This window comes from Pelmatolapia mariae, linkage group LG4, assembly GCF_036321145.2.
Source record: "Pelmatolapia mariae isolate MD_Pm_ZW linkage group LG4, Pm_UMD_F_2, whole genome shotgun sequence".
NCBI lineage: Eukaryota > Metazoa > Chordata > Actinopteri > Cichliformes > Cichlidae > Pelmatolapia > Pelmatolapia mariae.
This window is the reverse complement of record NC_086230.1, coordinates 30,982,002-31,008,809: the sequence shown is the minus strand read 5'-3', so window position 1 is coordinate 31,008,809 and position 26,808 is coordinate 30,982,002. Positions and strand designations below refer to the sequence as shown.

At 41.3% G+C, this 26,808-nt stretch overlaps 1 protein-coding gene across 1 annotated transcript in view; it reads left to right on the top strand.

The window, feature by feature from the left end:
- Positions 1–443: 443 nt before the first annotated feature.
- cacng2a (calcium channel, voltage-dependent, gamma subunit 2a) overlaps positions 444–26,808 on the top strand; it is an 81,179-nt gene continuing 54,814 nt past the window's right edge. The window contains exon 1 of the mRNA XM_063472423.1: positions 444–2,841. Within this exon, the coding sequence (XP_063328493.1) occupies positions 2,616–2,841 (226 nt within the window). The 5' untranslated portion in view covers positions 444–2,615. The remainder of the gene's footprint in view (positions 2,842–26,808) is intronic.

Genomic DNA, 26,808 nt, shown 5'->3' with positions numbered 1-26,808 from the left:
TTAATTTAAGTAACAACTTAGAGCTTTAATTAATAGTGTGTTATTTTGAAAATAAGGTGAGCACCTCTAATTAACTTAGAAAAGAATTTCATGGGACCTCAGAGGTTCGATGTCTTTGGGTTACACAGGTTTTATCAATTGTAATACACACGTTTGAACACCAGGGGGCGACAAACTCCACGAAGGGACAGCAGCGCTTCGGGGAGCTGTTCTTTCAGCACCACAGCCTCTCTCACAACACTCACACAACATCGCTGTGCTAATGCCGCACATTACTTACACAGGAGCCCGTCATTATAAAAAATAAATTAAAATAAAATAATAATTGAATGTACCACTGGGTTCATATCTTCAAACACTCAATGTCAGCCAAGCCTCATTCACTCTTAATGATGCTACTAAGTATCATTAAAGAAAAATCGCGTAATCAGAGCGGGGATGTCTGCCTGTAACGCTGTGCGCTGTAGCTGAAAAATCGAGGCTTTTAGTAACAAAGAACAAAACAAAGAACAACAAAAACGCGAGAAAAGTGACATTTAGTGTGGCTACTTCACAGAAGAGTGCGAGAGCTGCAACGATTGGATCGGGCGAAAATCATCACAATAAAGCCATTAAATGCGTAAATCTCAGCATGTGTGCACAAATGCAACCCACCATTCAAGAAGAGAGAGAAAGCGAGGGGGGGAGAGTCCACCATCGCAACACCCCCTCCTTCCGTCCCCTCCACCACTCACAGAAACGGAATTAAAAAATCTTTAATATCTTTCCAGCAACTGGCCTCCATTGCTGCAGCGCTGAGCGCGCGCACACACGCCGACACTGTGGGCCTTTAAAGCGTCGCCAGAGCGGAAGGAGGAGGAAAGTGACCCTCCGATTCAAGAGCGGCTTCTTTACAGTGACATCACTCAGCGTCCGAGGAAAAAGGGGGGAAACGGCTGGAGTGGATATGTTGAATGTATAGCGCTGCTCACACTGACATCGTGACAACACCAGCGCTGTCCGTGGATCTGTGCGAGTCGCTCTCCTGATTGTGTAATATCATTTTTTCACCCCCTTCCTGCAAAAGCGGCTGAACCTGCACCCGAGAGCGCAGGAGAGAGAGCAGCGGCAGAAGCAGCAGAAGAAGAAGAAGAAGAGGAGGAGGAGGAGGCGAGAGCAGGGGGATCGCAGCCTTCATCAGAATTTATTTTTTCTTGTTATTACATGGCGCAAGGGCTATACAAACGGGACCGTCCTGGGTGTGATACTGCCACGGTGAATTTGGATATCCACGCAGCAGCAGCAGCACCATCCTCCTCCATCCGCCGAAGAAGCACCGTGGGTTGCGGCGGCGCCCACACCGACTCCTCATCCTCCTCCTGCCGGCTCCATGTCGAGTGATGGTCGGCTTGCCTTGCTGGATGCTCCCCGCTCTCTCCGGATCGTCGACCACCGAACCTCCTCTGACCGCAGACCCCCATTTTCGGCGGAAACCTTCCCAGAGCTATAGGGCTACATATGGAAACTGGGGATCAAAATTTTAGGAAAAAGGAAAATCTAAGCGGTTAATTTAATTTTTTTAAAACGAATTTATTACTATTTTTGTTAGGTTTACGTAGGTTTCGATCTGGTTTTGAGCATGTGTGTTTCTTTGCGCCGGCTAATGAATTAATTTAGTCGTTGAGCCTTGATTTCCTCATTCCACCGGGTTGATTTGTGAGAAGACAGATTTGCTTTTAACCTCACAACAGCTGTTATAAAACACGCAGGGAATCGCTTTTATTTCCTCTCGACAGGACTCGAATCGGTCCGTTTGTTTACTCTTCGCTGTCACCACTAATATGATAGATTTAGATGTAGTCCTTCGTTTCCTTCCCCAGTTTATTTTTACTAATAAAAGCCACTAGAATAATACTATTAATAACAACAATAGTCTTTAGAATAGCTCTATTTCTGAATTCTTACTAGTAAACGTAATGTTATAGCCTTTGACTAAAGCAACTTGTTGTAACAGACGTATTGAACTGTTGTACTTCAAACCTGCCATTACTCCAACACCGCTCCCCCCCACCCAGTCGTCTCTTTGCTCCATTTGAGCTCGTGTAAATTCAGCTCAGTGCTTATAGCTGTGATCTCTACAAGTCAACGAACAGGTTGTTTTTTGACCGGCCTGTACAGAATAAGCCTTGCTTTTGTTTTTAGGCTCCTCTTAGTTACCCTAGGCTTTAATTAACCCGTCATAGATCTGTGTTAATAATCACATTTGTAGCTTTTGTTTTCTTGCTGCAAGTGGCTCCAGTGCTGAGCTCCATCTGCAGCTCCAGGCCTGCTGAGGTGCTGTCATCCTCTGCATACCTAATTTTTCCACACATCTTTTTGGGTGTGAAAGTTAAAAACAAACAGAGAGGAGAGACTTCACCGCCTCTTCCTCTCTCCCCCTTCTCTCTGCCATCCTTAGTTTTTTCTCTTGTTTTGGTCCTCACCCAAACGCAACCATAAGGTTCCTACCGCATCCTCCGCCTCCTTCTTCCCTCTCCTTCCGCTCGAGTATATCCCGTTTTTTCGGTTTGATTTGGTCCCGCAAATTTTCAAATATTTACTTCCTATACATCAAGAGGAAAGGGGGTCCCCCTTTCATGGAATGCGGAAACATGGGTCTGTTCGACCGCGGAGTCCAGATGCTGCTGACCACGGTGGGCGCCTTCGCGGCCTTCAGCCTCATGACCATCGCGGTCGGCACGGACTACTGGCTGTACTCCCGCGGCGTCTGCAGGACCAAGTCCATGAGCGAGAACGAGACCAGCAAGAAGAACGAGGAGGTGATGACCCACTCGGGCCTGTGGAGGACGTGTTGCTTGGAAGGTAAGAGGAAAGTCGGTTCTTCTGTGGTGCTGTAGTGCAGCATAAACTTTCCCAACGTGTTCATTTGCGTGCGTTTGAAGCCGCCCGCCCGAGAGGCCTCAGCACTGCCACGACACAAGTGTACTGTGGGAGGTGAACCTATTCTCTCTCTTTTTCTATGCTACTCAATGTAAATGAGATCCACTGCAGAGTTTGGCTGCAAAGGGTGTTTAAATGTGTGTCAAAAGCCAAAAGATCTCTTAGGATACTGAATACGTCACTGACCTTCTTGGTGCCTCAAATGATACAATCTGATAGAAGGAAAATAAAAATGCAACATGTGACCTGGCTGCTGCTTATGAGCTTATATGTGTTCTGCGTTCATGGGGAAGGAAATTTCTACCTTATACCAAACAAATCAAAGAGCTGGAAAGATCTGACACCATCATTTAGGTTTCATGTTCTAAATCTGTTTGAAATGAACTTCACTTTTTAGCACTTTTCGGGTATTAGTTATGTTTTGCTTGAAAAAGAAACAGAGAAATTTCACTTTTAGCCGAAATGACAAGTCCATTTTCCAGCAGGGTGAAACAGGTTTCTATGAGGTAAACCCAAAGGACTACACGGATGTGCAGCTAATAGATGAGAACAATTCGGATTAGAATGAGTTTTTCTGAATTTGTGGATGGTTTCAGTTTTCATCTTTTTCATGAACAACCCAAAACTTATATCGGTAGAAATGGCATCTGCATCTTGCAATGGATCACAAGGTCAAGAAAAGTTAGCTTGGATCCCAAAAAGTAGGCTTTCCACATAAATTCTGACTAAAACTAATGTAACTCATTAAATCTCAGCAGTTTTGAGCTTTGGAAGAAACTGTTGTAACTTTTACCTGGTGTAAAATAAGCCCTTCCAAAAACACTTATATAAAAATCACGAAACTGAAATGCTGCACTTCAACGGTTAATTTTGGTGTTTAGCTCCTGCAGGCAGGCTGAATCAGGTTTCCGGTTGCATAAAAGTCACCCACACCAGTCTGGAATTGTTTATTCAGTCCGGCTTTAGAGTTTAAATAATAAATTAACAACACATTCACAGGCTGTAGGTGGAGATGAACCTTCATCATATATCACCCTGATATATTGGCATGCCAATAAGCTGGTCTAACCCTAATTAAAGGAAGCTGCAGGAGATCTGTACCTTTAAAGAGGATGTGACACCGGGGCAGCACGTTGGACAGAGTGTGAGGACCCAAAAGTCGAGATGCAGTCACATCTGTCAGCAGGCCTGACCTGCCTGACAACCCTGATGATGGCAGAGCTGCCTGTCATATAACCTTCGACCTCCCTGTGCCCGGTACTTTCTGAGATGTCAAACTGCCTCACGTCCTGAGTGCAGGTTTTCAGACGACCTCGAGTGTCTGCCCTGTCAGACGGCGGCGGCGTGTTTCCTGTCATGCCCCGGTGGAGGCGGTCGGTGCTGACTTGGAGTGAGGTGCTGTAACCTTGTGAGGGCACAGAGCGTTACAAATCTGTTCATCGTCTTAGCTGTGAGCCCCTGAAAGGCCTCAGTGGCTGACTTCATGCTCTTCTGCCCCCTGTGATAAGCAGCACCCTCTGTTAAAAGTTTAAGAAGAAGAAACATTTAAAGCCGCTATAATCAATATCTTTAAAATAACTATGATAAAATAGCAGTGTGAAAGAGGTCGCTTGTGGAGTAGGGATGAATTATTGACCAAATCTACAGCTTTCCTTGGCTTACAGAGCTTTAAGGAGAGTTTAAGGTCATTATTTAACTGTGGAGGCAGTGCACCTCCCTCTTTGATTTCTGCTCACTACGAAACAGCAGGTTGTAAGAGACTAAACAGAGGGCGAAGGTGGAGGAGACCAAAAACAGACCAAAAAACAAGAGTGGAAATTGGAAATTTATTAGCTGGATACAAACTCGGATCCAAGTGATTTGGAGCTGGAGGTGAAAATAAGAATCTTTTTGTCAACATCCAGTTAAAGACTGATAGTATATTCAAAGAAAAAACAAATATGTTGCCACTTCAAATGTTTAGACACAAAAATGACATTTGAATGATGTGTGAAACTATGTGCTTTTGCTTTAAAATGAAAAAAATATATTAAGATTTGTCATGTTTAAAAATTCTCCCTAGTTGTGTAAAATTGACATTTCTTTCATTTTTAGTAATTATGACAGGAACAAATTAGGAAGTCAGGGGACACTGCTATAATGCCACAGAGTCTCTGTAGGGAGGAGGTTGGGGTGAATGAATATCCAAACAAAACATTTAAATTAAATATGGCTGAACGTTTCGTGGTTTAAAACTATTGTAAAGTGCCTTGAGGCAATCATTGTTGTGATTTGGCACTGAATTTTAGTTTGCGTGATAATTTTAGTTTCATATGGATGCCAGTCAGTTGAACATACTGAACGTTTCCTTGTTGAGTCTGATGATTTGCTGCTTTTTTGTCATAATTATTAAAGTCTGAATATCTTTGGGTTCTGACAGTTTGTGTTTTTGAAAAGCAAATTAACAGGTATTTTATGCTTTTTCAGCAATTTAAAGGCAAAACTCTAAATAACCTGGAGCACAAAAATAATCATTAATTGCAGGTCTGCTAAAAAAAAAATTAGATATGCCCGATACGCAACAACTGAAGTATTTCACTCTGAAAATGAAAAGTAAAGTAAAGAACAAGGAGTGTAATGGTATTCAAGTCATGCTGCTGTTCCTGTTAATGAGATTCAATACATTTACCCTTAAAAACACCTTTATTTGGTGCACAGCCCTTCTTCCGATCACAGCATTGACACCTCAGCTGTTCCCGAGAAGCTGCTCAGGTGCTGGCATCAGAAAGCTGCGGTCTCACCAACACAGCTCGAGATGTGAGGGAAAAGAGCTCAGCCGACCTTCACCTGATAAATAAGAGGAATAACACTAAACACTGATACAATGATTATATTAGTCGACATAGGATCACAGTTACAGCTGGAGTGTAATTGTGACAGTGACTGGCTTTTATCCCTGCCAGGCCATTATTTAATTGGCAAACAGAACAGCACGGAGTCAAGATGAGAGCAAAAAACATCACACTTAGACTCGCTGTGCGCGCATGTGTGTGTGTGTTCCTTTTGCATTAGCACAATGTGCTTCTTCCTTTGAATCCAGGATCAAAATGGCAGGAAATAAACCCAGATTTGTCATTTGTGATTCATGAATGATCCCCAGCCCAGAAGAGGCAGGGGAGTGGAAAAATGGGGCCACTGCATTTACTCAGCGGGGTCAGATTCATTTAAATTCTAATTCAAATGACTTCCTGCTCAGGAAATTGGGTCTTAAAAAGCGAGTACATTTAATTATAGGTAGTTTGAGCAATTTTATACCAAAAATTGTGAGGGGGAAATTGAAAAATAGGAAAATATAGAGCGGATGCAGCTGGAGAGAGGCAGCGATAAGCACCAAACCCTGCCTTGTTTCAGCACATAGAGAGTCAGGAGGAGAGATATCAAGTTTACATTTCAGATGTTAATTAGGCTTCAGTTTGTAGCTCTGCTCTATTAAATCAAAGTGCCAAGACGGATAGTATTCACGGTTCCCCGGTTCCTCTAAAGTGAACTGGTGATCAAGCAGCGGCTGAGGCTGCAAATAGTTGAAGTGGTCGCTCCATCCTCCTCGCAGCAGTGAATGCAGACTGTGTGTTTGGCCGCTCGGTATCCCACACATTCTGCTTACTGAGTGTATGCAGGTAGGCGACCGTTTGTGTTTGTATAACAGCTACAGAAGAAGAGAACCTGTGAAAAAGCAAAATGGGAATACCCACACTGGGTGCATCTCGACCTCTGCTCCGCTCACTGCTTGTCAGAGAAACAGAAAAATCTTTCTCCTGTGGATCTACAGAAAACTGATCATTTACTTTCCCTCAGTATAAAACCGTGCAAGTGTGCTTTGGAGGTTTGCGCTGGGTAAAACGCAGAATATCTCGTATTGATTTAGCAGATGTTCACTTTTCTTTTCTAAAGCTGAAGTAACTGATCAGTCAATGCTGTTTGTTGCACATTTTAGGATTTGCTGCTTTTCTTTCTCAGAAATTGATTTGAACTGTTGTTTCGACAAATCAGCTTCATATGAAAATTGAAAAAATGTCACAACTTTCTCTCAGTGAGCAAAAGTGAAACCAAAATGAGGCAGAAATGGAAGCTGCCATCTTGCACTGATGACGGGAGGACATTGTTCAGACTTTGGTGGGTTCAGGGGCATTTAAAGAAATGTGGAAATCACATGGATAACAGTTATAACAGTACCATATGTGATTTTTCATCACTAAATCTTTCTCAAAAACAACAGCAAGTTGTGCAACAACATTTAAAATGATTTTTTTTTTTTTTATTTCTGGGGGAACTAATTTTTCCGTTTATTATGACACCGCATAATTTGCATCCAGAGCTTTTGCAGTAGCAACTTGGGACGCACTGAGCTAAGAGTGACGGAAAGCGGTTATTGCTAATAGTTTTCTAGATGGCTGGCATTTACTGAGTTTTACAATATCTATAAAATAAATGTATATATAAATCTATAAACATTTCTATAAAACTGTTACTTTTTAGGCTACATGTGTTGTGAAGGTTTTGTGTTGTTGGTTTAAAGCTTTGACTTTTGTGTTGGCTTTAGTTCAGGATTCCTGTTTTGGTGTATTCATCACTGAGTTTGAGTTTGTGCAGCATTATCTGAGCACAGGTTTCTGTTTAGGCTTATGCCTCTAGTTTTCAACTGTACCTCCCTCCCTTAGTTGCATCTTTGTGGTCCAGTGTTTCTTTGAGTCAGTCTTGTTAAGTGTGAGTTTTCTTGTTTCTGTGTTTAGTCGTGTGTATTTTGCTTCAGTATTTTTGGCTTCCTGTACTACTTTACTTTTCTCGGATGTTTTGTTTTGGTTTTAACTTCTTGCCTGTCTGATCGTGCTGATTACATCCACCTGTGTCTTGTTCTCCTCCTGTTTCTGATCCTGTCTGTTGTCCTCTTTGATTTTGTCCCTTCAGTTTCTTTGTTCCTTATCACTGTTCCCACCAATGGGTCTGTACTTCCGTTTGGAATTGCTCACCTTTGGATTCTGTTTTTTGTACTTAACTGTGTGGCTTTACTTACTGCTTGAATAAAACCTTTCTTTTATGAATTTGGATTCACCTTTAAACTGACTCTGAACAACATAAAGTTCAAGAGGCTGAGGGCAAAGCCTCAAAACCACATCTGCAGGCTCTATTTCACTACTGCTCACGAGCATTTATGTCAGCCTTACTTACAAATGATCTCATCATATCAGGAACGTGATGTGAATCATTTTCATGGTTTATCTTCATAGTTAATGCTTTATATTTTGGACCTAATATCATTTGAGTAAATAAATAGATTGGTAATCAATAAGTAAGGCAAATTTAGTCAAATCGTGCAGGTGCATTTATCAATATGCAGGCTGAGTTTTTCATCTTGTGGCCAGCAATTTCTCAAACATGTCTGCATGTAGAAGAATTTTGTGTGTTTCTGTGCTTTTGCAAGAACATGCACATAATACAAAACTTTATGCCTCAGATACAGGACTCTTATTGTCAACTGCAAAATTCCTCATGGATATGACTAAAGTTCAAACGGGATGCGTCACTCTGTTCAAAGCTCTCTGGGGATGGATCACTTGCTGTCACATTCCTGAGATGTGATTGGTTCCAGGGACATCAGATGATTTCTGTTGGACCCCCTGAGGAGATCATTTTAACTGGAACAATGTCATAATCAGCCAGCACATTACAGCACAGTTACCAGTTATGTCATCGCATGGATAACACAAGCTGCAATGAAGAGTAATAATTGATCAGTTGTTTTAGCCTCTAACTCTTTTTTTTAAGCAAACCGTCACTTTTTCCAGCTTTCCTATTCAGTAAATCAACTGCTTTCATGCTTTTAGGATAAAGCAGCTCTAGAAACAGGACCATCATCATGCTTTAGGAGGTTTCTAGGACTAAAAAGTGCCTTTGATGGCTTTATTTTGAGAGAAACATCAGATTCTTTTATGCACTGCAAGTCTAGAAAACTTTCAGTATTAGTGTGAAAATACTAATCTGAAAAATACTAAGTACTATTTCTTAATATAGCTCTTGATCACTTATATGAAAACACATTAACGTGGCACAATTTTAGGAGTTTCCTTGAAAAGGTTTAGATTTTTATTTATTCTGTGTCCGTCTTCCTTCAGTTTTTTGATCCTCTTGTCAAATTTTTTATTAGTTTTGGTGAACCTGGGGCTTTAATCAGTGCACACTGAATAGTGGCTTAATTTTCTTTTTAGTTGTTTGATTTTATCCAGACACTACTTTAGTTCTTTTTGGTCCTTTGCCATTCAGCCTTAAACCAGCATTAAAAGTCCAGTGACTGCGGTTCCACACACACACAGATGTGGTTGCACACAGTGTGGGTGCAGAGAGAGATTCAGCTGGTGAAGCATGAACGGTGCAGAGTAAACATGTGTGATGCGGATGAATTGGTCCCTGGAGGCCGCCGCTCCTCCGTCCTATCTGGGACGTCTGTAAAAAAGCCGCCTCTGCTCCCCCCCTCCTCGTGCACGTCGCTCGTAATCTGAGGCATTCGTCTTCATTACAGCGCCACCCTCAGGCTCTACTGTGGCTTCAGGATGAGGACACAGTTTAGGAAGAGACGTTGGAGAGAAATGGTGGACTTCATGATGAAAGAGGGCCACATTTTTCTTTTGTGCCTGGACCTAAAGCAGTGAGACTAATCTAAGTCTTTCTAGCTGTGTCCAAACCACAAAGCTAAAATACAATAACTAACTAAGCTGTGAAAGTTTTTTCACTTAATGTTCGCTTCTTCCAGGGTTTACATCGCCTCTCGCCCTTTGACAGCTGGCACAGGTTCCAACCTGCTACAACCCTTAAACTGGATAAGCAGAAGAGAATGGTGGGATGGATGGATGGATGGATGGATGGATGGATGGATGGATGGATGGATGGATGGATGGATGGATGGATGCTTTTTCATCTAATCATTTGACCTATAATTTATGAAATTTCAAAGAATTACCCTTTATATTCTAAAGTCCCAGTTGGTGTCCTTAAATTTCCTGTTTTGTCTGAATCACAGTCCAAATCCAAAAGAGATCAGGTTCATTCTTGTTGCATAATGTTGCAGGTAAAGAAAATATATTTAGAATCTTTGTAGCATTTTTAAACAAGACTTTGAACCCATGTTGTTTGTGAGTCTGTGCATGCTCGCGACATTAATATCTTTAGCAGGTAAAATATCAACCTGTTCATCATTCTAGCACAGCCTATGTTGAACCTATATTATCAGGGAAACATAAATATGTTTCACAAAAGCGTTTTTGTGCCAATTCACCCAGCATCTGTTGAGATCAAGTAGCATCCTCTGGGGATGAAAGCCATTGCAGAGGTGCAAAAAAACTGCTGTTGAGGCTGGCTCCGAAAGTGAGTCATCCCTAAAGACCATGTTAAAATGTCCAACTTTATAGCAGAGATATGCATGTGTACAAAAACAGGGCATTTTTTTGTTATGTTGTTCTTCATGGCAGCTGTGTGGGGACAATTTGTTTAAATTCACTGACACAGGCAGCTGTAGAGTATAGCTGCTGGCTAGGCTTCAAATGAACTTCAATTTAACACACACTTTGCTAACATGTTAGCTACTAACAGTCAATCAAAAAATTATCACATCTGTCTGCAGAAAAGCACCAGAGCAACATCTGTAAAGCCAGGTTAGCCATAAAGGTATGCAGAGTTATCAAATCAGGGAGGTGACATTTTTACAGCCGCTTATAGTCGAGGTATCAATAAACTGATCTCCGTCAGTGGATATTAAAATGTATCCAGTGGCTGATCATTCAAATGGGTGCATATTAAGTTGGCTGTGGCTGAAATGGTAGAGAAGGGCATCCTCTGATCACAGAGTTTATTGTTCTATCATCCCCAGGTGTTAAATTGGCCCTTAAATATCTGTGCTGCCAGATGTGTATGCGCTCGTGTGTACTCATATTGCTAAGGTGCTACATATATACTACCCAGCATGCTTGAATTTTGTGCTGCTACTCAGGTTTTCTTCGTAAGAGCTCTAAAGAGTCAAAGGCAACATGTGGGTGTGTCTTTTTGTTGTTATGTTAAGAGGTGACTTATTATAGGAGACTTACACAGCTCCTGTCCATCACCCCAGATCACAGTTCACCCTTCCTGCCTCATGATTTTATGTATTTGCATGTGGGAGTATCTGTGTACTGCACATTGGTGCATCTGAAAACACATGTGGGAGTCATTTCTGTGCATATTGTGCATGTTTGAATAGTGATGTTTGTGCTCAGTGCATAACAGAGAGGCAGGATGAGATAAAAGAAGATAGCAGTGCAGAGTGGCAGAAAAGAGCAGGATTAGTCTCATAGTCCAATCAGATAAGGATTACCCAGTTGGAGCATGCCCACCCAGGCTAATGCTCCGGCCCTAAAGTGGCATTACACTGTATTATGACACCGATCCCCTGTACGTACAGCTGCATGGGCCGGATTACAGTTACAAGTCGAGGGCAGCGTAGATGGAAGCGAATACGGCCACTTGTTGGAGTAAAAACTGAGCCCCCTCTCCTCCGACAGTATCGCTGCTCTGGGCTGCCTCCCCCCTTCATCTGATAACACACTGTGTAAAGTGACTGAGCTCTATTGCACTGCACTGTCAATGCTGTGCAGCCGGCGATGGATGGGCTTCATTTTGCCCTCACCAGAGCTCCGCTGAGACAGCACACAGTCACTGACGAACATGACTATTTTATTGGTCTTCACCTTGCCCTCTCTATTGCCCACTAAGGCCAAATTACAGACCAGACATTATCAGATTAAGCCAGAGCTGCAGACAGTCTAAGAACAGTGCAGAACTCTGGCCTTTGGCTGTGATGCCGTTAAGGCTGTCGTTTATAATTCTCACGGCTACAACCAACAGACTCAGATATCAGTGTAGAGTTTATTGATTACTTGTCTGGTTGAGATCATTAGACAAATACAGTCTGTCTTCAGTTTATATTAAATCTGATGTCTTTATCTTTTGTTTCAGATTGCTTTAAGTCTGCTTGGTTTGTCCTTACTTCTGGGACCAACATTTTTAAGTTTGCTTTACTCCCGGGGTCAAAAACTCATAACAGCGCAACAACTTGGCCCAAAATGGGATCCAAATAAACACAAAGTAGCATCCAGAGAAGTTTTCTTCCAAACAACATTTGGAACAGAGTCTTGTTGCTAGCAGCGGTCCTTTAACTCTTTGCACCATGGAGGTCACTGCACCGAGACCAGACTGATGAGAATTAAAGAGGCTGCCTATTACTACTAAGAAATTGTTCTCCAGCGAATGAACCCTTGTACACTTGTAAGACTTTTGTTTGGGTTTTTTTTGATTGGATATATTTCCACATTTTGCCTCATTTAGTAATAAAAAAGAATTCCTGATTTGCGGGTATTAATAATTAATATTTAAGGTGGTATTTTAGCTGTCAAGTACTTTGTCACAGTTATGTAAAGGAGCTGTGTAATCACTTACCTGTCACTTACCTTTCCAGTAAGTCTTTGGTATAGCACCAGAACCAGTTCTTCACCTGCTGCAGGTTCTGGTTAGAGAAACTGTCTAGCATGCAACTCCAGAGCAGAATAAACACTTCAATCCACAGCTGTAGTCTGAGATGATGGATTTCAAGTTCAGCTGACTGACTGTGTGGAGAGGGTGCTCAATGATTGAAGGCTGCCACAATCGACTGTGGTCAGCGAGACACCCAGCAGGGAAACACAACACAGCAAAGGCGTGGACTAGTCCCTTGGTAGTGACTGAATTTTCAAAATATGACAGAGGGTGGCAAATCAGTTGAAGTTTCAATCACTGTCCTGGACCAACGAAAGAAAGCTGTAAATAAATAACGCTAACACGAGCAGCCAATTATACTTTGGCAGCAGATAGAGACTAAGTTTGGGAAACACTGTCCCCACCTCACCCTACTGCCTGAACTCTTTCTGCACTGACTCCACTCACTCACAAGTTCTCCTTCTTCATGGAGGTGAACACTGCATCTGTCCATGTTTTGTTAACCAAGAGAAGAAAACCCATAAACATAACCACACACAAAGCATTTCGATAGCTTAACACTTGTAGGAAAATTTTATTGCATTTACAGTGTTGAAAATACGCAAGCCAACTTAGTCTTATGTATAATCTGCTATCATATTAACTGTATGTAATACAGTATTGTGACATATTTCTGTTGTGCTTTGGAGATCCAAAGCACAAAATACAATCGTAAAATAGAAAAACTGAATTTTACATGCTAGAAACAGTAAATAACTCATATGTTATAAATATTAATTTCCTGAAATACAAAACAAATTGAAAACAAATGTATTGAATAAATAAGCAATGGGTTAAAAGTAAGTTAAGCAATTTCTAAGAATGAACAAAATGTGGTTAGACTGATGTTTAAAGCTACATTTTAGACACCTTAACTTTAAAAAGCTAGCTTAAAAAATACATTTCCTTCCCAGTAAATCAAAGTTTGAAAAAGCATTAGTGCTGAACAATGATAGAACCAAACACATCCATCATCAGTCTTATTATTAGCCATGTCGATCATTACATATTCCCTCTCATTCTCAGACAGATCCCTCGTAATGAGAAAAACATTTATCCTGAATTATAGCAATCTCGAGAGAACCACGGAGGTTTAAAGCACGCAGCAGACATCATTATGATTCTCTCCTTGTACATTAATAGTCATGGCTCTTTGTGAAGCAGCATTCGGCTGTCCTGATGAAGTGTCTGAGATTAGATGGACAGCCAGAGGAGTGTGATGGCACGGTAATTGGTTTAGTGTATGATTAATGCCTTGGATGGCTTTGATCGATGAGAGAGGGGCTGTAAACTTCGGTAGCACTCTCCCATAAATGCTTTCGCCCTCTTTGCATGGAGATGCCCCCCACCCACCCACCCGTACTCCAGATATGCGCTTTAGCTATAAATTAGGAAAAAAGTCAACTACAAAGTATTAATGATGGGACATGCTTTGAGGAGGAGAAACATCAGTTATTAACCGCTCTGACCCCCAACACCTCCTCGTCCTCACAGCCAGAAGGGCTGCATGTGTGTTTCTGTGTGTTGTTGCCACGTGATATTTTTTAGCTGCAGTTGGTCCTGTTGGGTGGGGTCTATCTTTATCCTACATGACCAGAGAACAAATCGATATGAAACATACCCAGGGCCAATCTTTGTGTAAGCAAACTGTGTGGCACCACAACTCAGCAGAGCACGAGATACAGATACTGCTGGCCGTCTGCTCCTAACTCCACATATTTCCATGACAATTGGTAGGACATATGGATTCGAAACAGAAGCTACCTCAAATCTATATTTTTAATAAAGATTCTGATCAACATCTGCTGGTATAAGAATTGTGCTGTTACCACAACATTGCATTGATATACTCTCAGATTAAAAGCACTTTATGCAGAGATGCATAAAGAACTGCTGATTATAATCCTTTAAGCTTCCCAATGACGATGACAATGATGAAGGTGGATGAGTAATAATAATGTGGCTTGAAATATCTCTGTGAACATTTAAAAACAACCAGGCAGTGTTTCAAACTCTAAGTAAAAACTTTAAATTCTGGGAATTTATTTCAGTGTGAGATGAGAAAACTGATGCCACGCTCATGTGAGTGGAGCTTGCTTTTAGTCTCCAACAGCATCAAATACTAATGTTTTGTCAGAAGTTCACAGAATCACAGAGAAACACTAAAGGTGAGCTTGGTGTGAGAGCTGTGATCCATCAGCTGCGGCAGCAGGGAAACAGATAGGGTGTTGCTTCCACCTCGTCATGTATGGATGCTTCTTTGGGACCCCCTGACTTTTAAACTCACCTGGTACCACTAAACATCATTTTTTAACATGCACGAGTACGGCTGCTCCCAAAGAATACATCCTGGTAAACAAACAAGTGATTAAAATATAAGCAGGCTTTGCTGATTTTTCCAGCAATATGACCTTTGGTGATGTTCAGCCGTGTCCAGTGAATTAGGATAACTTGTGCATATCACACTTTTCTAAACAAACAGCAGTATTTGACATGCTGTGATGTGAAAGCATGAGTCAGTATGGTAAATATGACACTATTGCCATTTGTCAGCTAGCTTAGCTTAGCATAAAGACGGTAAACATTGGGAAACTGGATATGTTCAAGTCAGCAAAATGACTCTGAATGCAACATAGCTTTATTTTGTTTCTGCACAAGAGCTGCAAGGTAAAAGAAAGAGGTATGTCTGACTAAGTGTTTGCAAAGCGCAACAGTTTCATTATTTTTTTTCATTGCTTTTTTGCTAAGCTAAACTACCTGTCATTTGGCTCCAACTACAGATGTACACAAAAGATATCAAAATGTTTTCAGTTTGTAAAAAATTATTTGTGTTTTCATTTGCTGCAGCTTTTTAGAGTTGAATCTATTTGCTTCAACTAATCATTGGGGTTTTTATGTGTCCATTTGGGTATGTTTTGGATATTTTACAAGGCATTATGCCAAAAATCCAACATTTAATGCTTTGTTGTGTTTTGGTGTCATAAACTGAATTTCTTTGGATTGCAGAAATTTTGAAGACAGGATAACATGAGTAAAAAGATTTTTTTAATTTTCCTTCCAAACAGAAACACTCTGCAGTGTTTGGATATCGAGCACCAGCACAGTCAGACCTCAGCCATCATCGTTTATTTGATCTCAGCTGCTGTTTATTAAAGACATGTTATCCCCTCGAAAATGTAAAGTTTGCATGTTAAAGTGGCTTGAATAACCACTCGATTTTCAGTAGGATTGCACTCTGATTACGTAGAATTGATCCTCTTACATTGGAAGTGTAATTACCAGCAGGCCTATCGCTGACTCCATCGCAGTAGAGCTGCTCTCTGTTCCACCTCGCCGGCCATATCCTTAAGCTGTGGAAGCATCCCAAAGAGACCCTGTGGTAACTGATAATTAACTGCAGATACAATCCATTCATTTAAAGGAGGCACAATTCACTCTTTTTTCCTGCAATACCACAGAGAAAGCAATCTTCCTTTTGATTAATTGGTGGTGTCCGTGGTGCAGTTCATTTGCAATATATTACAGCGTATTTGCTTTGTGTCAGAACACAGCCCAAACACACTGCATCATCTCCGAGTTGGTTGAAGGTATGAAGCAGAGTTGGTCTGTTTGGAGGTTTTACCCCAGCTCAGTTTAGTACAGCCTGCTGATATTGATACTAATGTGATAACAATAATAATAGTGGCCATGACTGTGTAATGTAATTGTGTAATGGATATGCAGCATGAGGTAAGCATTCTGTTTTACCCACACTTGCACTGTAAGAGCTCATGTTCAAAGAAGTTCTCGTAAAGGTTTGGCAACTTCTTTACATGTACATCGGCCTTTATGAGAATATTAGCATTCAGTTTAGTAGTTTTTAGTTCATTTAACTTTTTTAACTGTACAGCTCTACATTTATATATCTTTATATGTCTATGTAGATAGCTGGACATATAAATTATTATGATTTTTATCATTTTCATCATCTTTCACATAGAAATACCAAATATAAATTCCAAAAGTGTCTCTGATGCTCACAGCTGAAGATTTGCTGACTCCTAATTTACTGTGAGTTTTGTACTGGCTAAAAAGAGTTAAATATGGACCCTTGAAATCTATCTTTTTCATAATTTGGCAAAAAAAAATTAATGTAGACTAATTTTTAAAAAATCACCCAAAGATTTTAAACAAGCGGTTGAGACCAAAAACAATTAAAAATACTTACAGAGGTCATAAATCGCATGAACAGAGATATTCTATATGATCTGGCAATTAGAAGAATGCAGGTTTAAGATACTTCTGTATAGGTATCACTTTGACCCCCAGATTTAAAAAGTTATTCATTTAGAAGATGTCACGGTTAGTAGTCATGTTCACAAAAGACCCAAAGACAGACAAAGCTGAGACAGACAGGCAGGTGGATAAATAAAGGAGCTTTAGTCGGGAACTTATGGATTAACAGAAAGTGCTTCACAGTGTGGGAGGAAAAGCCGATAAACTAACAAAATCCAAAAGAACGAAACAAATGTAGGGAGCCAGTAGGAGAAAACAAGGGATGACTCCCCAACAGGAGGATGATGAGACAGAAGGAGAACTCACAGACTGTATACACACCGGGAAGAAGACACAGGTGAACTTTCAACAGGATTTTTTTACTAATAAGAAACTATAACTAGATTCCTGTAAATGTTACGCTTTCTCGTATCACTGCAGTATAAAGTTTCTACTGGTTCTCCTGAAAAAGTAGCTGCTAGGATGCTGTGGTTAAAAGAAATCAAAGGAATCATGGTATAAAAACAAATAAAGCAGCACTAAAGAAAGCAGACAGAGATGTTCCCACCTCTGCAAAGCCCTCTTAACACCCAGTGGGAGAGCTGCTGACACCTCTGCGACTATCACGGAAGTCTTGGACTGAGGTGATGGGAGGTCTGGGTCAGAGGAGGACGTACGGAGGTAACGCCAGCAGGGCAGTGCATGACAGATGGAGGAGCGAACACAGGGCAAACAAAGAGGGCAAGGAGGAAGTAAAAAGACAACATGATGCAGTTTCATAAGGTTACACAACCAGAGAGGGCAAAGATGGCCCAGCATAGTATTCAAAGTGTATATACAAGGCTTTATAGTGTATTTAGATATCAAATGTCTTTGGCATTTGACTGTGATTGATTTGTTTTCTGTGCAACAATGCAAAGAGACCAGACAGAGTTGTAATTTCAGACAGACAGTTGAGCCAATGGGATTGATTTCTCTTTTGTTTTTTATACTGCAGGACAGAGGCAGTAACAGGTTGCTCGTTCTCACCCCTGGCCTCATTTTTTAGGTCACTTCAGTTATCAAACAAGCCTATAACCCTATAACCCTAACTCTGTATCTTAGAGAAAAGTAAAATGGACCAAAAAGTTTTCGATGTATCTAAATAATGGTTTTCTTTGTTCTGTGACTGACGACACTTAGGAAATAATAATGACAAAAAAAAAACTTAAAGTGATATGTTCTGATTGGATAGGGTTGAGGTTGTCACCGAAAACAATAAATCTAGCTAATAGTATGACACAGTAAGATACTGAGACAAACTGAGGCCTTAAATACACAGTTAATCAAGAAAAGTGGACACAGGAGAGTGACGAGACACAGCTGAAACTAATTAAATGAGACAAGGAAGTAAAAATGAATATAAGGCACAAGAGACAGAGGCTACGGAAATAAAACAGGAATTAACTGAAACATGTGAGCCAGAGGATGGAACTAAAGAAACCAACTGTGAATATCTGCAGTAAATACAAATAGAAAACTCAAAACCTCAAAAACTATGACAGAAACCTGGAACCTATAACTCAAACTCAGAGCACTAAACAACCCAGGACCATGACAACTGTATTCAATTTGATTGTCTCAGTATCTCCAATCCCTTTAAGCCACCTTTCTTCTGATTGGGTGGCCCTTTAACCCCATAAGGATATCCAAACTCACTGACATCATTCATAGCCAAGAGTAAAGCTCTTGTCTTTCATTTTTACACAGTCCGAATTTACTGTTTTATATATATAATGGTATATATCTGACAGAGAAACGGGAAAAGCGCTGTATGTTCATTGTCATCCTGGATGTTTAGGATGATGATCTGCCTGGAAGAAATATTCTCAAATCTTCAGTAGCAGCACCTCAGCATTGAGGACAACATGGACAGTGTTCATCTCGGTGCATAAGCAGTATTTAGAAGAATTTTGAAATGGTAACTGGAACATTGTGACATGTGCAAAAAGTGAAAACTATGTCCTGCTTTCATCTTCTTCAGTAACTAGCTGACCTCTGGCGCATCTCTTCAGTGCTTGTTCAGTGATTGTTTTAAACACAATCTTTCCGCAGCTTAAAAACAGCCATTTTTTTCTTTTCACATTAATACAGTGGGCATGAACAAGAATAGCACAGAAATTAACCTGCTTGAAGAGTTTACACGGTAGCATTTGCACCCCTCTGAAATCAGGTTGCTACTGCACACACTAAGACCTCAATAAGAATAAACGGGGTCGTTATTATTCCACGTGGGTTCTAAAAATGATTATAATGGGATTGCAGGGTTTTCATGTTAACCTGTTCAATAACACCTCTGCTCTCAGTCAGAGAAATAAAGCACACATACTAAATATTCCATGCATTTTGCACTTTGTGTCAAAAAATGTAGAAAGTTCTCTCTCCTGCAGCTGTAAAACATTTAAAGAAAACAGTTTTCTGTTCGCTTTACACTCGCTTTATTTTTTTTCCCAAAACATATATAGTTATTTTATTCATTTTTAACCAATTTTCACTTTTTTAGGATAAAAAAAAACTTCTCTTAAGCAGCCACTCTTACACAGTAGGTTTGGGTCCTTCGTGCCTTTTGGTGGCCATGTTGGAGCGAAGCCCCCCGAGGCTGCCCGCCTGCCTTAGAGGACATCAGAGCTGCCTGTCAGTGTGACACTGCTCAGATGGCCATGTTTACTGCACTCCAGAGTGAGTATTTACTGCAGTCGACAGGGCTGGCAGACCCCACTGTCACAGCAAATGGTGCTGTTGGGAAAACAAACATTTGTAATGAGACTGTGTCTGTCAATTGAGGCTGCGGAAAACCACTTCAGTCCAAAACACGAAGGAGAAGTTATGCTTCAAGTTTAAACTGGGAGCAGGGCACGTTCGACATCCTTGGTTTCGTTTTGGTGCATTTTGGGCCGATGCTGGACGTGACCTGACTCTCATTAATTTAGATGCTGTTGGTTCTACCAATCGCATGTCGAGCCGGAGCAGCTTGACGGAGTGACTTGGGTCCTTAACCTGAAGGATGATGATTTAATATGCTTCCCACGTGAAATGATGTAAACCTGGTGTCTGGGAAAGGCTGACACATGATTATTCATGTCTGTGGCGGTATGTACTGTGACTCCAACGCTTCCACAAAGCCTCAGCTGAACTGCTGACGATGCTGCTGATTTTTGCTGGGATAAAAAAGACCGTGCCTCACTAATCTGCAGATCAGAGCGAGTCAGGGAATTTGTCAAAAATGAAGCTGCTGCTGTTATCATTGCTACATCCTGATGTGGGCAAGGATAAGATGTTGCTAAGTCCACTGAAGAAGATGATGTAATTTCCAGTGGAGCATGCTTATTTTCTCCTCCCCCCTCTCTTCTGGCCTATGCTCGTACGTGTGTGTGTGTGTGTGTGTGTGTGTGTGTGTGTGTGTGTGTGTGTGTGTGTGTGTGTGTGTGTGTGTTAACGTGTGTGCGTGTAGGCATGTATGTGAGCGATCACCTTCATGTCTCTGTTTCCCTCAGAGCAGTAAGAAACAGAATGAATATTTAATGAGGAGCAGCGTGGCTTCTCTTTGCTGTGTCAGATCACTTTCCAGGACAGGGAGTCTCTCATGATCATAGCAGCATGCATACAGGCAGCCCAGAGTGTGAAAAGTCACACACATATCCGCACAAAATCAGACTTTCACCTGGAAATAACTGCAGTTGTCATGTAGAGTCTGACTGCACATGCATGTTTTGCTCCCTTCTTTATGAGTGACACTGTGTCTTACAGTTGTGCTTCTGTAACCAGCCTTTTTATTGTGTGTGTCACGCCATTACATCATCACAGCCAGGGCCGACGCTGTGCCGGTCTTTAGGATGACGGCATGAACAAGTTGTGAAAATGAATCTATTATTTACCCACAGTGCTCTTCATACCACTCGCTGCGGGGCAGCTTGGCCTGCGAAGTCATCTCACAATGCCTTAGTACTGAAAACCACACATCTGGAAATAAAATGAAAGTAAGAACCTAAAGGGCTCCTCTTTTCAACCCACATGAATGAACTGATCACTGAACGAAATCAAATCGTCTTTGCCATCATTGGTAGCGTGCATATTTCAGTGAAATTAAGACTGTGGGCTACAGAAATATACACAGCCACTGAAATACTTTTACATGTTGTAGGTGTGTGGTCACCAGGAATAAGACATGAACAGTCTTACTCTGTATTTTTTTATTTAATTTCAGGTATAAGTATGGCCCTCAAAGGTGTAGCTTCACAATCTTCAGCTTTTTGGTTTTAAGCAGGACATAGCAGATCATTTCTCAAAATTCTTATGTGTTTCAGATTTTTATCTCATTTGGTACACAAATGAGCCACTACAGGCAAAACACATTCCTTCATATAACTCCCACTGTCTGTTATTTTTAGTATTTTATTCAGATTAACCTCTTAAAACCATGCTGTTGTTCTTTGAAGGCCTCATTCTGAATGAAATTGTCCACCATTTGAAAGCATAAAACTATGTGGTCTGACACTTTTTAAGACAGAGCACAACATTTTGTTGTATGCCATATTGAATTGTAGCCTCAGTTTCCTGTTCTTAGTTGAGAGGAGTGGCACCCGGTACGGCCTTTGGACTTGTATGTTTCGACATGTCCTTCTGCTTACCTTGGTGCGAGTGGTTGTTTGAGTTGCTGTTGCCTTCTTGTTTAGCCTATCCTCCTGTCAGACCAGTCCATTTCCATGTTCAGTCACTTAAATCACCTTTCTTCCTCATTCTGATACTTAGTATGAACCTCACAAGGTCATCTTGACCTTATCTACACTCTTAAATAGATTGAGTTACTGCCATTTCATTGGTTGATTAGATATTTTCATTAATGGGCAGCTGAACAGGTGTACCTAATGTCATGGGCCGGTGACTGTATGGGGGTTAAATAATGTAATGCAGACTTACTTTTACGTAGATATTGTGATACTGCTTCCAGTTTTGTGCTAAGCTAAGTTAACTGGCTGCGCTCTCCAGCCTCATATTTACAGAGTGATATTGATCTTCTCATCGAACGCTCCATTTGCTGAGTAAAAATGCAAACTTTGCTCACAGAAGACAACATCTTCCCCTTAAGGCAACACCGGCACAAAACATAACTGCAGCCATGTGACTTGGACACACATCCATCTTCCATGTCTTTTTGTGTCACGTTACAGTTATTTCAGTTTTATTCTTTAGAAAAGTCAGATTCCTAATTTTACTGAATTTAAAATGCCAACTATTCATCAATTGGTTCTCGTGGACTTTTTAGGGCGTCCTTTCAGTAGATTTCAACCATAAACACTCCTCTAAAAGGATCATTTGGCATCGTCTTGCACTTACATTTTGGTTTCTACGTTGTCAGAGTTGCATTCTTCATCTGGAGGATTTTTTTTGTGCACCTTTCCATCTACTTTAATTTCATCGCCCGTTGCTGCTGCTGAGTATGTGCCCTTGAAAGGTCATTTGACAAACACGACATTTGCTGATTGTTCTACACATTCCATTTCTCTCATTTACTATGTAGAGTCAGACATGCTATGTGTGTGATTGTCAGCCAGCAAATGTAGGTCATACTCCTCTCCCAACGCCATCCGTCAGAAATGTGCTTGTAGTACACAGAGAGACAGGCTCGTCAGTGCAAACGCTAACCACATACAGGCTTAATTAAACTGATTACCCAACAGAATTAAGTGCCGATCAGACAGCCTGTCATCTTCTCTAACCCGACCACCTTCCATTGCTTCTCAGAGGCCACAATATTAAATTTCCTTAGCAGCTGTGTGCAGATTTAACTGAAGAAAAAAAAAGAAAAGATACAGAGGAAAGATGGGAAGAGAAATGAAAAGAGGCAGTGAAGAATTGGTGGCGGTGAAAACGGTGCACAAGACGATGTTTGTCTTATATCAGGGGAGGGGAGGGGGAAGATGGAGGGTGTGGAGGTGAGGGGGTGGGTAAAGGATGGAGATGGGCTGTAAGCACACACACACACTGTAGCTAGTAGCATTTACATAGATGTAATGAAACAGGGAATTGGATGAATGCATGCCTCCATCCATCTAGCCATCTTGCCTCCCTCCTTTTTTTCCCTCCGATCCTCCTCCCAGCATGCCGCGCTGCTCGCCGCTGCAGCAGGGCAAGAGATGACATGTGGACACTCAGTGAATTGCCAATCTCCACCGAGAGAGAGGGGTGGAGGGGGGAGGTGAGGTTTGGGGGGGGGGACTGAAGGGAGGTGGTTTGACGCATCCAGACTGCAACCATTGGCTTCTTTTTTCCTACATTAAAGATTAGAGGGGAAAAAGAACTGCAGAGAAGCATTACACTGAATACTGGATGTGTCCCCCCCACCCAGCCAACCCCTCTCCACACACTCCTCTCCCTCTCTCCCACAACCTCACCCCTTTCCCCCCTCACACACTACCTCACCCTCCCCTCCCCCCATACATACTTTCAGTTCAGGAAGAGAAATCAATAGCCACAAATTAATCATTCTGCCTTGGGCCGACCAAAGGAGGAGGCAGTTCGGGGGTGTAGAGGGTGGGGTGGAGGGGCAGAGGACACTAGAGAGGGGTGTTTAGAGAACTACAGAAAGGTATAACGAGTGCTTTCTCAAGATTTTAAGAGTTTGGGGAATTTGGGACCACACACACACGCATACACCCACGCACACATACAACTAAACAAAGAGAGCTAAAACTCTGTGGCAGGTGCAAATAAGACATTGCTGCAGATGGCCACTCCTCCCTGTGCCTGGTTCTGCCAGAGGTTTCTTCCTGTTAAAAGGGAGTTTTTCCTTCCCTCTGTCGCCAAGTGTTTCCTCATAGGCGGTCGTCTGATTGTTGATCTTTTCTCTGTATTATTATAGGATCTTTACCATATATATAAAGCGCCTGTAAATAAATAAATTAAATAAAATAAAAGTTAGTTGAACTGAATTGATCTGAACTGAATTTCTGGGGGGCATTTGTCTGTCATCAGTTTCCTTGTTTCACAGGAGAACTACATTATATGGACAAGATATTGGGACACACCTTTGAATTCAGGTGTATCACTCACATTGCCACAGAAAGAATGGGTCATGGGTCTTCACAGTGAGCCAGATTACTTGTCAAATTTAAATGATCCAAATGGCATTAACGACACAGACATGATCAAGAGATCCAGTTGAAACAGTCAGGCTTAGCACACGGCTGTTCTGCTCCTCGTGTCGCCTGTCAAAGTAGCTACGTCCACAACTTTAAACCTTACCTTACTTAATCTTAGTTATAATTATAAAAGTGAGTTATAAAAAATCATCCCCCTTACAGTCAACAACAAGTGAAAGATCCCTGATTCAATCCAAGAAAGTGACACAAATACCTTCAGGGGATTGCCGCAATCGGACATGTGGAGGTACCCGCTGCAGTAACCCTTGGTGAATGAGGGAGCAGTTCAAAGTAGCTTTTTTTGTGGAGATTATTTTAACTTTTTACTTAACTCTGTTGTGTTATAGTTACTGAGAACAAACTCAATATGATTTAAGCATATGCAATAAGATTGTGGGTCAACGACAACACAGTGTGACACTGCTTTCCTTGACTCGAGTGATGTAATCATTCCTCAGTGATGTATAATACTGAGTCACCACAATCAGGATGAAGGTACAGGGTCCCGCCTTTGCAGGCTTCTCATTTACACCTTCTAGTATGACACTGCTAAACACATCCAGGTGATATGAGATTTGTGTTGCTTGTTCTTTGTGGTGCTTTGATCGTTGGTGGTAGTGTTTTGGTGTTAAATTCATAAAGTGTCTGTAATTATGATGTCTTTTTTGTTCTGTTGTAATGGTTGCATTTATCCAACAGTTATCTCAGATACAAAGAAAATTTATAAAAGTCAGTTAAGTAAGTCGGTAATGCTAGGTAGAAAGGTTTTATCATACCTGTCTGTAAAAAGCTTTTTAAAGCAGTTTTAACTAAGTCTGCGTTCTTTTTAATGGCCACCAGGGGGCAGTATATCTGGTTGTAAATTTCTCTTGGCTTCCTCACACTGTGACATTTCTAAACACTGTATAGGCTCAGTAGCCCATAAAGTTAATCCAATATAGATCATTTTGAAAAGCACATGAAATTAATTTTGCAAAGTATGCTCATTATTAGAGTCACAAAGAAGAGTTATTAAGGGTAGGCTCGTTGGTTAATTACTAGTGATTCATTAGCCAGAGTCTCCCTTGGTTTCGCAGTTAGATCCACTCCCTCACACTTCATGTCTGGTTTCAAAACCCAGACTTCACTAACCAGTGGGGCACAATCTGATATCCCCGTGTTGGTGTTTTCCCTACAGCATCATAACATCGGCATTGCATCTGACCAATCAAGTTGTCCGGGTACTCAGTTAGTTACGTCAGCTTAGCTAATGCTATTAAAAATGCACAACATGAGTAACCTAATTTAGGCTAACAGCAAACCTAACTTGATAATATATTTAGTTATGTTGCGCAGATTAATAAAGAAAACACTTGAAATTCTTATAAACACACACTATGACATCACAACAACGTCACTGGTCTGTTGCCATGTTGATCCTGGACCAACATGGTTATAATGATGTGGGACCACACCAGCACTGGGATATCATATACACCACAAGTGTCGAACTCCAGGCCTCGAGGGCCGGTGTTCTGCAGGCTTTAGATGTGTCCTTAATCCAACACAGCTGATTTAAATGGCTAAATTACCTCCTCAACATGTCTTGAAGTTCTCCAGAGGCCTGGTAATGAACTAATCATTTGATTCAGGTGTGTTGACCCAGGGTGAGATCTAAAACCTGCAGGACACCGGCCCTCGAGGCCTGGAGTTCAACACCCCTGATATACACCAACCAGTAGGTGTCATCTTTTATGAAGTCTGTGGTGGAGATTATCTTTTCCATGGAGCCTGCCAGGAGGCCATTTAGGGAACTGCACATTTTTTTGCACTTAGGCATTGACATTTTTAAGCTGTGCAGGCAATCACTTGTCCCTAGTATGGAGAACAGGTTTGTAGTCCTCTGTACAACGCAGATGAAAGGCAGTTGGGATCATTTTGGGTCTTTGAGAACGTGTAAAAATAAGAAACCATCTTGCACGGTGCCTGGTGGGTGCTCAGAAGTCACTTTTCATTTTTGTTTTTCTAAAGCACTTCCATTTACGACACAGCACTTGATATATTTTAAAATGAGGGTTGAGACTTCATAAAAGTGAACAACTCTGCATTTTAGTGTTCTGATATATTGTACTTCCTCAGACAATTCAATTTGCGATGCCGAGCATAAAGCAGCTGTCTCGCAGTGCTGGAATTTGTCTCTCCTGCTGATGTGTGATGTCGGGCTGAGCTACAGAATTGCACCTCAGAGAACTTACTGTAATTGGCAGAGATGGGAAAGGTGACTTTGACAGTGTGAGCATGCATTTTCTGATTCCTAACTGTTATCTCTGCTTTTAAAATGGAGCTTGGCTTCACTGGAAAAGCTTATATCCTTTGGAAAGATCCACAAAGTCAGTGTGCCGTTTGCCGTCAATAGAGCAGCTCCAGCTTTGATGACATCAGACTCTGAGACTGAGAGAGTGAGAGAGGTTCACGATCACAAATATTGATCAGCATGTCCAAAGCCATATGAATCATGGGAATTTGTAAACTGAGTAACGCTTCCACTTGAGAGACATCCAATAGCATAAAAGATTTTTTTTATGTTGGCATGAGATATTGTGTTTACAGTAAACCACCATTACTCACTCCCTCGAGCTGTCCGAACTCCTGCTGTCATATTCATCACTGCTTGCATCTAACTGCATTTCCCCACATCACCTTTACTGGAAATGAGTTTACCTTTTATGCCTCTCTGTGCATTTGTATTTCTGCGACGACTGTGTTATCTTTCCGCAATAACCTTATCTGCTAAACTGCACAGGTGTTGCTGAGGTCTGCACTATTCAAGAGCAAGGAGAAGCTGATCGAATTATTCAAATTCACTGAAAACTCTTTTTAAATCATTTTCTGGCAAGAGACAGAG